The sequence below is a fragment of the Netta rufina genome (assembly GCF_964035555.1).
Source record: "Netta rufina genome assembly, chromosome: 22".
Classification (NCBI taxonomy): Eukaryota; Metazoa; Chordata; class Aves; order Anseriformes; family Anatidae; genus Netta; species Netta rufina.
Genome location: NC_140146.1, coordinates 6,290,106 through 6,304,318, shown reverse-complemented (window position 1 = coordinate 6,304,318; position 14,213 = coordinate 6,290,106). Strand labels below are relative to the sequence as shown.

Genomic DNA, 14,213 nt, shown 5'->3' with positions numbered 1-14,213 from the left:
GAGCCCCGCTGGTGGTTTATCCAACCGCGTTTGGACAAGACCTACTGTGGAAAAGGACTTCCACGGAAGGCTAATACAACAAAACCTATTTTTTTCGCCCCTTTTCACAGCTTTTATCTCCAGCATCTCTGATTCCTGCCCATCACTGGGGGTGGCGTTGTGGAAGGAGGGAAGTGCCGTGCGTTATAAAGCACCGGCTGGCCTGGGGGCGCAGGTCCTGATCCAGTGCCACGTCTCCAATGCCCTGGGCTGGGAGGTTGAGCTCTCCACCTCCTGCTGGGCCCAGCTGGGTGCTTTGGGTGCGATCCCACCTGGCTGGGGGTGATCCCAGCCCTGGCATTTCCTCCCTGCCACCCCCCCCAGGGCTGGGCTGGAGCGCTGCGGTTGGGGCTGTTGTCATCCCCATCTCCTCCGTGCCCCAGCTGCTCTGCTGGCACATTAAGGGCTAGCCACAAAGCAGCCCTAATTGTGCTGAGTGGCTGTAGGATAATGGGCTGAAGGCTCAGGCAGAGGCGGCCGTGCTCCTGGATGTTTAATGCCTCCATGGATGTGTGTTTAGTTGGTTGCCTGCCCGCAGGATAGCTGAGGTCTTGTTTCTCCTGCCCTAGGAAGCTGGTAATGGAAGGATGCTGAGGATGTGGGCAGGGGAAGGGTTTTGTCCTGCCGTGCAGTTTGTAGGGCTGTTGTGTTCCTCGTCCTGCAGAAATCCCTTCTACGAGGTCTCCAGCCCGGGTGCCTCGGGGTCAACCCCACCATGCGAATCCCACCTTGGATGGCAGAGGAACCGGGTCAGGGACGGCTTCTTAAGCTTAAATTCGAAATCCCCCAAATCAACAGATGCCTGGGGACATCTGAACGTCCTGAGACCCTTGTTCCTCTCGAGGGTGTGTGGCAGCCCCATCCCTGGCAGGATCAGCCCCCGTTTCTGAGTCGTGCAGAGCCACTCGGTGCCAGGGCAGAAATCTCCTGCAGGAGGAAGATGTAACGGGGTGGGGGGGGTGTTGTCCACATACAGGACCTCCAAGGGATGCCACTTTGCCCGTTACCCTCCCTTTTCGCTCTCTTTCCCCGCCGTTTGGGCTGCCCCCCAGCCGACACACCCCATGCGCGTGGCGCTCGCCCTCCCAGTCCCCACCAAAACCCAGCTCACAGCTGCCGGGCTGGTGCCGATAAGAGGAGGAGATGACTTCCTTTTCTTCTCTCCTCCCCCTCTCCCGTCCAGAACAAGCTTTTTTTTTTTTTTTTTTTTTTTTTTTTTGGGTAAATAACTCGCTGTCACTTCTTCGCTCCGCCACCTCGGCCAGCCCCGCGGGGGATGCTGGAGGCTGGGACGTCCTAACCAAGCCGTCCCCACCTCCCGTACCCCGCGACCCTTTTGGCCTTTTCGAGCTCTCCTGCGGTTTCTGGGGACCGAGGAAATCTCTCCGCGGGGCCGGGAGCCTTGGCCAGGGATGGTGAGGTAGGATGTCTGCTCTGTGTGCTTCTGTTTCTTTCGGAGATGGGAAATCTGAGTGGGAGCAAGGCGACGGGGACGCGGCGTGGAGGTCGTCTGCGGCGCTTCGGTCGCAAGAAAACCTCTGGTTCTGTGTGAAGCTACTAACAAAAGCGTGGGCACGGTGATTAACAGGGCTCGTTAGCTGGCAAGGTCTCTGCAGCCGTGTAAGATTCTCCACTGGAAATTACCCCTCGTCACTCGGGTGCTGGTGGCTTTCTCCTCGTGCTGGCTCCAGCGCCGCGCGAGCAGTTTCATGAGCGTGATCACCCCAATTATTAACAGGACTCGCTGATAAGGCTGGCGGTGCCCGGGAGAGGTTACCCCAGCGAGCAGCAGGTTATTTCGGGGTTGTTATTAGATCTCTATCGTGTATTGCATTGTGAGCAAGGCTGCCTGGATGCTTGCTCGCTTATCTCTTGGTGCGCCGTGCCTTTGGGTGCTGCCGGACACCTTGCCGGCACGGGGGCACTGGGCTTCCAGGGGGGCTGGGCACCTCTGGCTGAATTTTGTGGTTATAAAACGAGCAAAATTTAGAGAGAAGGGCATTTTGTGGAGCAGAGAGAGGTTGTTCAAGGCATATGAGACGTGGAAGGCTCTGGGTAGAGGTGTGAAATGCTCCCTTGGCCGGAGCATCCCGAGGTTTTCCACCAGCCCCCTCGCCCACCTGGTGCCACTCACTGATTTCTCAGCTTCTCGTCTCTGCCCTGGGTGTGTTCTGCTCTGCTGGGTCACAGCGAAGAGCTAAACAAACTCTTTCCTGCTCCGGGAGGAAGGCTGTCACTCAGACAGCAGCTGGGCTGGTTTCGTTGCTGGCTGGTGAGATAGAGCTGTGTATTTTTAATGCCCCAACAGTCTGGCAGGTGGGCCTGCAATTTAATTTTAGCTCGCTTTGTGAGAACGAAAACATCTGCAATGGGCAGGCCAGGAAACTTCCATGAACGGGGGAAGCTCAAGCAATATTTCTCCTCCTATCAAACCTTTTTTGGACCAGGAGGTAATGCCTGGCTGAGGGTAAAGCACAGCACGTTTTTACGGTGGTCCTAACACAGAGCCCGATGCCAACGCAGCTTGAGCTTCAATTTAATTTCAATTTGGGGAGCTAATTCAGGAAACGTGGAAGCTGCAGCTGAAAAAAAATCACCTCCCACACCTCAGGGGGCTGGTGCCTCCATCCAGAGCAGCTGGAGGGACGCAGCTACACCTTGTTTAATTAAGGGAGCCTGGGTGTAAATCCTCCGGGCGCCTTGGAGGAGCCCCAGCTCTCGGCTTGCTGCGGGTGCAGGTGGGTACGGCTGGGTGTGGAGGTGCAGGGCGGCCAGACAGAGCTGGATCTGCCTCTCCCATCCTGTGGAAATGGAGAAGAGGCACAGCTTGTACCTTTTTCCCCCCCCAGCGGTTTCGGTCTCGTGTCGCCATCCCTCTCCTCTCCATCCGCGCGGCGTGCGCCGAGCCCGGGGCGTGGAAAGCTTTGCGGTACCTGGCCCGAGCGCTCCAGCTGGCAAAGCCAGGGTTTAGACATCAGCAGGAATAAAATGCACGGTGGATTTCAAACCAGCAGCCTTTCCCCGTCCCAGAAAGCCTCCAAACGTTTGGGATTGCCTTTTCTATTCAGGCAGGGAAGGACCAAAGGATCCGTCCCCCTGCGAGCAGAGGCAGGAGGGATGGAGCCAGCGCACCCACGGCCGTGCACGGAGCTTGGCTGGGTTGCAGAGCTGGGCAGAGGGCAGGAGAAGGCCCTGCCTTGGCAGCAGGGCACATTTTTGAGGAAGCAGCCTGCTGATTTCTGAGGTGAGCAAATACTTGGACGCCGAAGGGGGAAATTAGCACCGTGCGTATCCTGTATGGTTTTCTGCTGCTTTCTTTAAAAACAAACCCAAAGTGCCTCAACGAGAGACTTAGTGCCCTTGGGGCACTCAGCCCTCATCCTGCAGCTCGATCGGCGGTGACTTGTGCCAGCTGGAGCACCAACGGGACCCCAATGTCCCCCTGCAGAGCTGCCAGGTGGATGGGCGCCAGCATCCATGGTGCTTGGTGCGGGCTGGGGTCGGTTCTTTGCTGCAGGTGGCCAAGAGATGTGGAGTTTTAGCTCCCTGGCTGTTTTAGACCTTAACCAGCTGTTAAGCTGAGAGCCAAAATCCTTTCTGGTACAAGCAATGTGAAGGAGGAGGTGGCAAGGGGACAAATTGTAAGATTTATCCTTTATCACAGAGCACCCTCCAAGGAGATGTGGGCAGGAGGCTTGCCCTGCAGCCTCTGCCCTGAGCCTCAATTACACAGGTCGAATAATTTGAGTTAATTTAAGGTTTGTGTAACGCCCTTCCACCCGAACCATGTGTGTCCTGCAAGCCTGACCCGCGTCCTTGGAGCAAAGAGGGGCTGTGTTTGTGTGCGTGGCTGGTTTTCTGAGCAGCCCAACTCATTTTGGAGTTGCCCCTTCGCTTATCTCCAATTTCCCTTTTATTAGGAGAGGGGAAACACCACCAACAGATATAGACGTGGAGGTGGCTGTTAATGTGCCACGTCTGCTGCATCCCGAGATGCTCAGGTGCTTTGCTCCAGCCAGGTTATGAATTTTGTGTTGCCACAGGGGGTACGATGTGGTGCCCTACAGCAACGTGGGGTCAGGTTTTCCCCTTTCCCTTCTCACCTGGCACCCCGGGGAAGGACGGGGGCTTGCTCTCTCCTCGAGGCATCTCTCCCTGCAGCTACAGAGGGGACCTGCCTTCAGCAAGGGCTGAGCAACGTCTGAATCCTCGAGTCCTTGCGAGCTGCTGCGCTCGGGACCCGAGCTGCTAGACCCAATATTTGCAGATCTTGATACTGGGGTGGTGGCAGACACGGCCGTAATGCCTCTCGTTTCTTGCCCACGTGCACCAGGGCGCACAGCCCGTGTCTCCTGGGAGGAGATGGACCCAGTGGGACCAGGGCAGGTGCAGTGATGCTGCTGAAAGCCGCTCACTGGAGCAGGACGAGGGGAAGGCAGCAGGCAGGTGCCGTCTCTCTCACATCCTTCATGCAGCCATGCAAAGAGCACGTCGCAGCTCGGCTTTTCGCAGCAGTGGAAGGCCAGCTCGCACGCTCCACCGCCTTGCTGTTCGCTCCAGCCCTGCAGAACAAACTGGCATCCTCAAAGATGTATTTTTGTCCCCCCCCCGATCTTAATTTTGCCCGTGGTTTCCTCTCCTTGCCACTGTCAGGCCTTTATCTGCGGGGTGCAAGAGGTGGTGGTGGACGAGGTTTTCCATATCAGCGCTGTGGGATGGGCTGCGAGGAAGCCTCGGAGATAGGACCAGGCTGTCTGAAGGCTTTGCCTGCGTGTGCTGGGGTGGCTGGAGGCAGCCTGGTGGCCTTTGGGTATGGCCCAGCCTGGATTTGGCTGCTGGAGGCAGCGATGCTCCGAAATCAGCCTCTCCTCCGAGCCGCCCTCCGGGCATGCAGATGAACCGATGTCAGAACCGGGGCGGTTTGCGTGCCCCACGGCACAAAATCCTCCTAGCTGCTCCTCCGTGGCCCTGCTCTGGTGCAGGTGCCCATGGTTGGTCCCTGCTAGCTGGCACGAGGAGCATCCCTGTGCCACAGGCGTTGCCATCAGCAGGAGGCTGCTGGTGGAGCTGTCTCAGCTCCGCCTGGCGAGTGCTGGCTGGGTCAAAGCGAAAAATCCCAAGATGAGTGTTTTTTCCCCCTTGTTTTCTGTCCCCATGGTAAGGTGGGCATGGTGACTATCTAGTGAGAAGCATGAAAACGTGACCTTTTGTCTGTAAAGATCACCCCGGCTTCTTCAGTCTTCAGTGTACAGGACAAAAATGATGCGCCCTGCGCAGCGGGCAGAAGCGCTCACCAAGAAGGGAGTGCCTGCATCTGCAGGGTTGCTTTTTTTTTTTTTTTTTTTTTTTTTTTACATTTTTCTGGCTTTTCTTCTGGAAATGGCTATTTCTGAGCTGATGACCTGGGTAATAGCCTTGGATTTCCCCCCCCGAGAGCTGACAGGTGGCTGTGGGATTGCATTTTTGACTCTTCCCATCGCAGCTCGCAGCCCTTTAGAGGAGCCAGCTGGTGCTCGCAGATTTTCCTTCTCCCCAAGCAGGCAGTCAGGGGTGGAGGCCATGGACATTGTCCCTACGTCAGCCTGCGAGTTTTGAGGCTTTGCAGGTCCCTTGGACGGTGTATTTTCCTTCCAGCCCTAATGGCCTGGCTTAGAGGTGGTATTTAATGGGAACATGAAGCGCTGGGTGATTTTCAGGCCATGCTGCCTCTGGTCCATGCTACCGTAGGGCCTTGGCCCTGTGTTTAGGGTCAGACTGGCTGATCCCAGAGGTCTTTTCCAACCTAAATGGTTTGATTTTATGTGCCAGGCGCTCTGGAGGCTGAGTTTGTACCCGCATCCATCCCAGGCAGAGGAACTGATGTGTGCCTTTGACGGGCTGCTCGTTTCAGACAGGATTTTGCTGCTTTTGGGAGGTGGGGTGGATAGATCAGGAGGAGGAAGAATGGGACAGGGCCTAAAAAGAGGAAGAGGTGCCAATGGCAAGCAGGGACTGGAACAATGCAGATAAAGGGGCTGAATCAGAGGGAGAGGATGAGCGCAGCCTCCTGCGTGTGTCACGGAGATGGGACAGATGTGGATTTAGAGTAATTAACTTAATGCCAGCTGGGTCTCCGGAGCTGGTAAATCAACTCGTCTGCAGCAGCTCGCTGCCAGGAGGGAGCTGCATCCTGCTACACCTCTGCAAAGGCTGGAGGAGAGAGCTCGTGCCTGCTGCTGCTGCTGGCTTTGGGCTTTGCACGTGCGCTCTCCTGCCTCAGGACAACCAGGGGGGCAGCTGGGGACTGTGCCCGGGGACCCTCCTGCAGGTCCCCGGGCCTGAGCGTGGATTAAATGACAAATTCGTGAAGCTGGTGCCGTGGCGAGGTGCTGCTGCTCTCCAGCTCAACCCAGTTGCTTTGCCTCAAGGCGCTGTGCCCGGCGTGTGATGTTCATGGCAAAGCTCTGAGGAGCTGTGTGTGAAACCATTCCTGGCTGTGCCGTTTCCAAACCAAAGTTTCCAAGCAAAACGCGTGGGGTTGGGTCAAAAACCCTCTGAGCGTGCCATGGAGGAGCTCTGGGTACGCTGCTGCAGCTCAGGTATCAGTGGGGTGTCCTGGCCGGGGATGTCCCCTGCCCCGTGGGGTGTCCTGCAGCAGGGCTGGGGGGGTTTCAGGAGGGTCCAGCCCCATCCAGGGGCTGCTGAGTGCAGTGGGGAAGCTGCTCGTGCCTCGGTGTTGGGTCCTGGCATGGCCACTGGCTGGAAAAGCCACCCAAAGGTGCTGGGAGGGGAAGGAAAGCCTGGCTGCTTGTCCCTTGAGGCTGCTAAAACCAGCACCGGGGACTTCCCCAGGGCTGCAGTGCCCAGAACCAGGGCTCTGGGTCATTTCCCTGGCCCTCCTGCTGCTTTGGAGCAGGGCGAGACCTCCTATGACCCGAGCCTTGTAATGAAGGTGGTTGGGCTAATTAGCAGGATGTTAATAAGCCCAACCCACGGTGCCAAGCTGGCTGTGCCCGCCGCTGCCGGTCCCTCCTCTCCGACACGGTGTCTGCGTTGTTCTGCTGCTGTGTTCTCTGGGGAAGTCCCTCCGTGCACACACTCTCACTAACCATACGCCTTGAAGTTTTATGGAAAAAAAAAAAAAAAAAAGAAAAAGATGCTTAAACCAGCCTTAAATCTTTAAACACGGGGGGGGGGGAGGCACGCCAGAGCTGCTGCGCAAACGTGCAGTTTGCTTTGAGCTGGTGCTGAGAACTTGGTTTGCGCACAGGTTGGGCTCCAATGAGCTAAAGGGATGTCAGGCATCTTGATTGTAGTAAAAATTGGTGAAAATCAAGTGTTATACCCCCCTCAGAGAAATTATTCTCGCCTGAGACAGGAATCCATTAGGAAATGCTCTGGAAAAAGACCAGGGGAAGGCACAAGCACCCCAGAGATCGCGAGACCCTCGTGCACCTGCTTCGGAAACGGATGCGCCGACTTGGAAATGCAACGAGAATTTTCGGGGGTGGTTTCAAAGCTGTTTCCAGCAGTCTTGGGGGATGTCAGGTGTTGCGCGACGGCATGACAAGCCGTCACAACGCTAATTGCTTTAGGAAAAGGAAAATATTTACCTGTACGTGGCAGCGAGGGGGATGTGTGCGGGGTCTGTTTATTTAGCGTGCCCCCCCTGTGGGCTCCGCTTGGCGTAAGGAGGCTTCTGCTGGGGCTTGGATTGAGCCAGACCAGAGACAACAGAGGAGGGTTTGTGAGCTGCTTTGTATGCAGGCGTGCCCGTGGAGAGCAGCTTTCAATGAAGACGTGGACGCTAATAATTCGGTACGGAAACACCAGGAGAACAGCAGCGTTGGCTCTGCACGCCTCGCTAAATTGAGCCGTAATGGAGCAGGATGAGTGCGGCCCCTCCCCAGCTAACGTGTAGCTGCTTATTTTCATCCCTTCAGCAAGGGCTGTCATTTTGATTTATTTATTTTATTTTTTTCCAGCTGTCTGGGATGTGCTATGTCACCTTGCTGTAGGTTTTTGCCCATGGCCAGTGTTTTAGCATCTTGCTCAGCGGCTCCTCGCAGGGGAGTCGGTGTCAGCATCACCCCCTGGTGCTGGAGCTGCTGCAGAATGAGTCCCCGTCTGCCAAGCAAGCATTGGGGTGCCTGTATTTTGGGCAGAGGAAACTTTCAGCCCTGGTGGATCCAAAGAAAAAGCCTGGGCGAGGTGACCCTGAGCATCTTCTATGCCCCCAGGTAATCCATGAGCTCCTCAGACCCAAGCGAATTTCTGCTGCTCTTTGGGGAGCTGCAAAGCCGTAGAGAGCAAACGGTGCTGTGCTGAGCCTCGCTGCTCCTGGAGGCAGCAGGGTCTGGGGCAAACTTCTGGAGATACCCTTCAAAAAGAGGATTTATTGCTTGGTTCTCCAAGCAGGGGATGTTCCTCGCCCTCCATAGGGCTCTTGCAGGCACAGGACAGCATCATTCACTCAGCCCAGATGTTTGCACCTTTTAGGGACCGTTCCAAGGATTAAAAACCTTGCAGAGAGTGAATTCTGTGCCTGTCTCAGCACCACTGCTGCTTAAACTGCATGGTGAGAGCTCACGCTATGCGTCTGCTTCATGTTTGGCACCGAAGGGAGCGTCTCAGCTGTGCTCAAACACAAACTGATGGCATTTTCTCCTCCCTTTAAACAGAAAATCAGTGCGGGGATCCTTCAAGCAGCTCTGAAGTTTCCTTCCTAGCTGCTAAATTGGAAGCAGAGTCGGTGCCCTCAGTCACACCAGCTCTCCCCAGCCCACCTCCCTGTTTCTCTGCTGGAAGAAGCACCGCTCCGTTATCTGCTTGGCTGCTGGGTCCTCATCCTGCCCTGCCTTCTCCCGGGGAAACAGGGCCACCAGCAGCTCCTGGGGGGTCCAACCTGAGGGTTTTGGTCCCCTCATCCCCCTTTGCCAGCCCCTCGGCCAGCCAGGTCCCCGTGGTGTTCAGCCACCCAGCGCTAACCACACGCGGCGCGTAGGCGGCGGCTCTTGAGCCACATTTGCTTTGATCTTCTCCAAGCCTAACAAAAAACCGTGTTTAGAATACAGGGGTTCCCGGCAAGGCTTATCAAAATGCCTGGTTTTATACGTTTCCGAGGGTCTGACAGTGTTGTGAACTCTCTGTTCCACTCTGTCCCAAGGGCGCCAGGGCTGCGCTTGCAGCAGAAAAAAGCGTGGTGCGTGTGGTCGGGAGGAAATGAGTAACGCTGCGTGGACCTCGTCAATAATGAAAGAGAAATTAGGGGGGAATTTTTAATGTGCAGGAAGGTTTCCTTCTCCAGAGCCTCTGCTGGAGCCCTGCTCCCACCCCGGGGACTGCTGTGCCTTTCACCTCGGTGCCATCGCATCGAGCCCTTGCTGTAATGCCTGGGTGGGGGCAATCACCCATTGAGGGTTTGCCTTTTTATTCCAGTGGGTAAAACCCAGCTGGAGAAGCTGTCCTGAGCCTACATTTGCTTGTGTAGGTCTGAAACGGGAGCGTTTTGGGGTGCTGGGCAGCCGTTAGGAGCTGGAGCTGTGCTGTGGGGGCTCCCAGCAGGGGAGGGATGCTCCGAGCACGTCCCATCGGTGCCCAGTGCCTGTGCTCACGCCAGGCTTTCCATGTGGGCTTTGCTAGCATGCTGGTGGTTATCAGAGCGTGCTTGCTGCTTCTGAACGTGCCGTGTGGCCTGGTGTAAGCCAGCCCAGGCTGATGTCTGAGCTCCCACCACGTGCTGGCAATTCCCATCTGAATCCCAGCCCCCGGGCAGCCTGGGCGACGTCCCAGCAGGCAGTCCTGGGCACCTAACGCTGCGTGCAAGCCTGCTTTCTATCTTTATTTCAATACATTTTTTTTGTCTAGCTTTGGTTCCTGACAGGCACTCGATATCTCTATATTTTTAATTCAACTTTTATTCTAGATGGCTTGGCGGGTGGAAGGGAAACTCGTTCCTCTGCAAGAAGGCAGCGCTGCCTGCAGCAGGCAGGGCGCATATTGACTTGTAGCAGGAGGCACGAAAAGTGGCGAGATCCCCTTTTTTTTTTATTATTTAAAGCAATTCTTCAGGCGTGACTCAGCTCCACAAAACAGCTCGCGACCGAAGGGCTGCCCGTGCCCGGCTGCACGCTAACGCCTGTCATTAGCTGTATTGATGTTAATAATAACCCTTTTTGCTCTCCTAGGTCAGGGATCTGCTTTGGATCCTCTTTGTTGGCTTTTCTTTTCCCATTTTTTCCCAAAATGTTGCAGCTCAGCACATAAATATAAGTGCAGGAGGTTGGACTCGAAGCCCGGTGCCTGCTCTGTGCAGGTTTTGGTGCCCTCCCTCCACCAGGGTTGGTGCTTGCTTCTCCCCTGCTGCATTGGGGCTTGGTTTTGCTTACCAACAAATGCACTTTGGTATAAAAACGTTGTGAAAAACAGCCGTAAAGAGCCTCAAATCCTGTTTTAGCCGGTCTTGCTCTCGGTTTTTAATCCGCTGTTTACAGGAGCAGGGCTGACAGCTGGGAATAGGTGTGCCAGAAGATCCTGGGAGGGGGAGAGGTGGATTTGAGTTGTCTGCAGCTCGGAGCTGCAGCAGGGGCGAGGATTTGCGCTGGGACAAACCTCGTGGTTTTTGCTAATTTCCATGTAATCCGGGCAGAAAAGCCTCCGGGGAGAAAGTGATGGATTTCAGAGCTGGGATTCCCAAATGGAGACGACTCTGAGTTTGAAACCATCCCTTTCCCCAGGTTTTCTTTCTTCTGCAGAGCCAGGGGAGAGGTACAAACTGATGTTTACAGAGGTTTGTTTTCCCCATTTTTTGTTCCTCCTCCTCTCTGTTTTGCTTCGGGATTTGGGAGCTGCCTCCCTGCCTTCTCCTGCTTGCGAGGGCTGCGGAGATTTTCTCCCCAGCCCATTGTTTGTGCTTCTTGCGAGCTAAATAACAAGCGGCCTGTGTGTGCTTGTGTGCTTTGGTCCCTGTCCAAGCAGTGGGAGTGATGGAGAGAAAAGGCGTTCAGCAGTTAGGTTTCTGTTCGGTGGCACCAAGAGCACATCAAAGCCGACAGGCCCCCAGATCTGCCCCCAAAGGTGATGGGTAACCTTCCTCCCTCCCCAAATACCCATCCTTCTGTTTTGGGAGGCAGCCACAAGGTCCTGGCCCCCTCAGTGGGATCCATGAGCGATACGGGGATGGGGACGATGTATAGGTGTGCGTGGTTCCCATGGTGGCAACCCTCGAGCGCTGAGCACCCCTCTGGCACTGCTGTCACACCAACCCAGATATTTTCAGCCCTAGAGCACACTTGTGGCTGCCAGTACGTGCCTGCCAGGGCTCTCCTCCTACAGCTTTACCCACGATGTTGTCTTGGCTTTTTCCTGCCGCGCTGCGCTGTTATTTTTGCCGTTCTGCCTCGCTTTCGGCAACTCCGCCGTGTCCCCGAGCTCCATTAAGCTCCATTAGAGGCTCCGTTCCCGTGCCAGCAGCAGTTTTGCAGAGCAGTTAAGTGCCGGCCCTGTGCAGGGTGGGTTTGTAAAAGGGTGTCACTGGTGATGTCGGGAACACGAGGCTCGGAAGCGCCGGGAGCCCTGCTTGCCATCTGCTTGCGTGGCCCTTTCCGAACGGCGCCGCCTTCCTCCAGAACTCAAGGATCTTTCATCAAAACTGTTTGGGTTGTGGTGTGAGGGAGGAAATCCCAAATTGTGGAGGAGGCCGTGACATTTCTCGACCTTTTCTCTGTGTATCTGGGAGACAAACACACTCTGAGGAGCGCGCTTATGTTTGTAGATCCAGTCTTGGGGTGTATTTCCCCAGGCAGGCGCTCGGCAAGATGCTGGGCTGCGCATTTCCCCGCAGCAATCGAGACCAAGTCACAAACCCCTTTGTGGGGACGGCGTGTCAGCTGCTCCGAGCCCCGGGACAGCTGTGTACAAGAAGCTAGCTTACTCACAATTTCCAGAGATGCTTCTCTCGAGGGCCGCGTTTCGCTTTGCTTGGAAAATTCAGCGCTGCGGTTTCGAGCCGCTGGGCTGAGAGGTGGTGCCGCCGACCCGTCCGCCTGTGCAGGAACTCGTGCGCTCTCATCCTGCTCTCCGAAGAGGGCTCAGAGCCACTGCAGCTTAATTTTCTTGCAGCTGGCACTGCCCAGAAGGCAGTATCAGCCAGGGCTCCTCTCCTCCTCTTTGCTCAGGAGGAACATCGCAGCGGTGCCACGTGGAAACGGGTGCCGGAGCGAAAGCAGGAGAGAATTTCCGAGCTGAGCAGCTATCAGCCCGTGTGTGGGTCGTGAGATTACTCAAAAGAGCCTGGCATTTAGGCAGTGGATTCTCGGTGGCTTCCGAAAAATCGAGCCACGAAGCTGGTGCCACATGGGAAATCATTAAGCCGCTCTGCATATTTATCACGCCTTAAAGCCGTGGGGAAACACCAGCTCTTGTGATTCCATCAAGAGAACTTGATCGAGGCTGATAGCATCACAAGCGAGGGCAGTCGCTGGTTTGATGACACTGAAAGCACAAAGACTGCCTTCAAGCAGCGTGCAATATAAATGAAACATCTTTTCCCTGCGGGTCAGCTGCCTCTTTCCTAGGCCATCCCATTACGTCCGTGCACTAATGCTTTCCAGCCCCGTGCAAAAAGCCTCCTTCCCTGGGCTGTGCGCTGGTCCCTTGCAGAGAATTGTGCTTTTTTGGCACAGCGGCGGCACGGTTTGGGTCATTTTTTTTCCTCTGTGCTCACGGGAAAGGTGATTGTGTCGCCACAGCTTCAACTCCAGCTGTTGAGGGGTTGAGGAGCAGCTGCTTCGTCTTGAGCTGGAGAGGCGAAGCTGCCTTGGATGAGATGCAACCGAGTCGCTGGGTTTGCTCCAGCAATTAAAATCCCTTTTGTAGTGTCAGGGCTCGTCCCTGCCTCGTGTTGCAGTCCGGAGCACAGCTTTCCGTCTTGATGGGGTCTCAGTGGAACCCCTTTCTTCTCCCCAGCCAGGGCATCCCCTCTTTGTAAGGGGATTTTAGCACGGAGACTGAAGGGTTGAGGCTGTGCTCTTGCTTAGGAGACTGAAAAACTCAGTGCTCTTGATGGTGGAGCTTTTCTTTTTGCAGGTCCTCTGCTGTAAAACCCACCCGGCAGCCCTTAAAGAAATGCCTCGAGTGCCCTCGGGGAGATGCAGGACTTTTCCTGGGGTCAGCCCATCTGGCAGCAAATTGATTTGAGCCCAGCCAGCTGGGATCAGACCCGGACCCAAAAAAAAAAGTCAAACACCATCTGGTGGCTTCCTATAGAGGGGCACTACAGAAAGCTTGCGGGGCTCCTGCTCCGAGGAAGAGGAGGGCAGAGCAAAGAGGTCTCTCCTGGGGGATATCTGAGGTTTCCTGCGCTGTGACACATGAGTTGGGGGTTTTTTTGGGGGGCAGCTGCCACGGGGAGCTGGTGGGTGGAGGGACGGTGCCAGCCCCACAGGCAGGAGGATGGCATCTGCCCCATGGGCTGCTACTCACGTAGCTCACATCCCGTTGTCCCTCTGCAGGTGGTTTCATCCCAACATCAGCGGCATCGAGGCAGAGAAGCTGCTCCTGACCAGGGGCGTCCATGGCAGCTTTCTGGCTCGGCCCAGCAAGAGCAACCCCGGGGATTTCACCCTCTCTGTCAGGTAAGCAGCTGGTAGCAGATTGCTGCGTGTGCTTTTGGGGCCTTCGATGGCAGAGGAGGGAAGGCAACGTGCTTAAATTTCTGGGAAGAGCATCTTCGGTCCCAGCAGGAATGAATCATCAGGGGATCCCGTGCAGACCCCATAAGGGAGCGGGACCGCATGGTGCAGTGTTCCCAGGGCTGTGCACCTTGCTCTGGTGTCCCGTAGGAGCAAAGCTCTTGGAAAGGGAGAGCTGCAGCTCTGCTGATGGCCTTGGTGCAGGCGATGAGCAGGTAGAGCTGGCAGGGGGGACAGGAGCAGCACTGACCCAGCACGTCCCCAAGATGAGAGGAGGAGGTTGTGGCCGAGCTCTTTCCATCCAGCTGGGGCCTCGCAGGGAAAGAGCTCTGCAGAGGTTCCTCCAGGCACTTGTAGCCGGACCTCTCTTTTTTTTTTTTTTTTTTTTTTTTTTTTTGGTGGCTTCTGTTTAATTTAAACAACCCTCGTTTTGTTTAGCAAACCCCAGTGAGTTTATGCATCCTCCCGCCACGCTGTGTGCAGAGACTGTGCAAATGACGAAAG

General features: G+C 55.7%; 1 protein-coding gene across 4 annotated transcripts in view; it reads left to right on the top strand.

Moving 5' to 3' along the window:
• The window catches only part of LOC311217942 (tyrosine-protein phosphatase non-receptor type 11-like), a 37,660-nt gene that overhangs the window by 7,462 nt on the left and 15,985 nt on the right, over positions 1–14,213 (top strand). For 3 of the 4 annotated variants that reach the window (XM_084300347.1, XM_084300348.1, XM_084300346.1), the window contains exon 2: positions 13,530–13,652. In XM_084300347.1, coding sequence (XP_084156473.1) covers positions 13,530–13,652 — 123 coding nt within the window. Of the gene's footprint in view, positions 1–1,370; positions 1,460–13,529; positions 13,653–14,213 lie in introns of those variants that run through there. The other variant, XM_084300349.1, reaches the window with a different exon arrangement.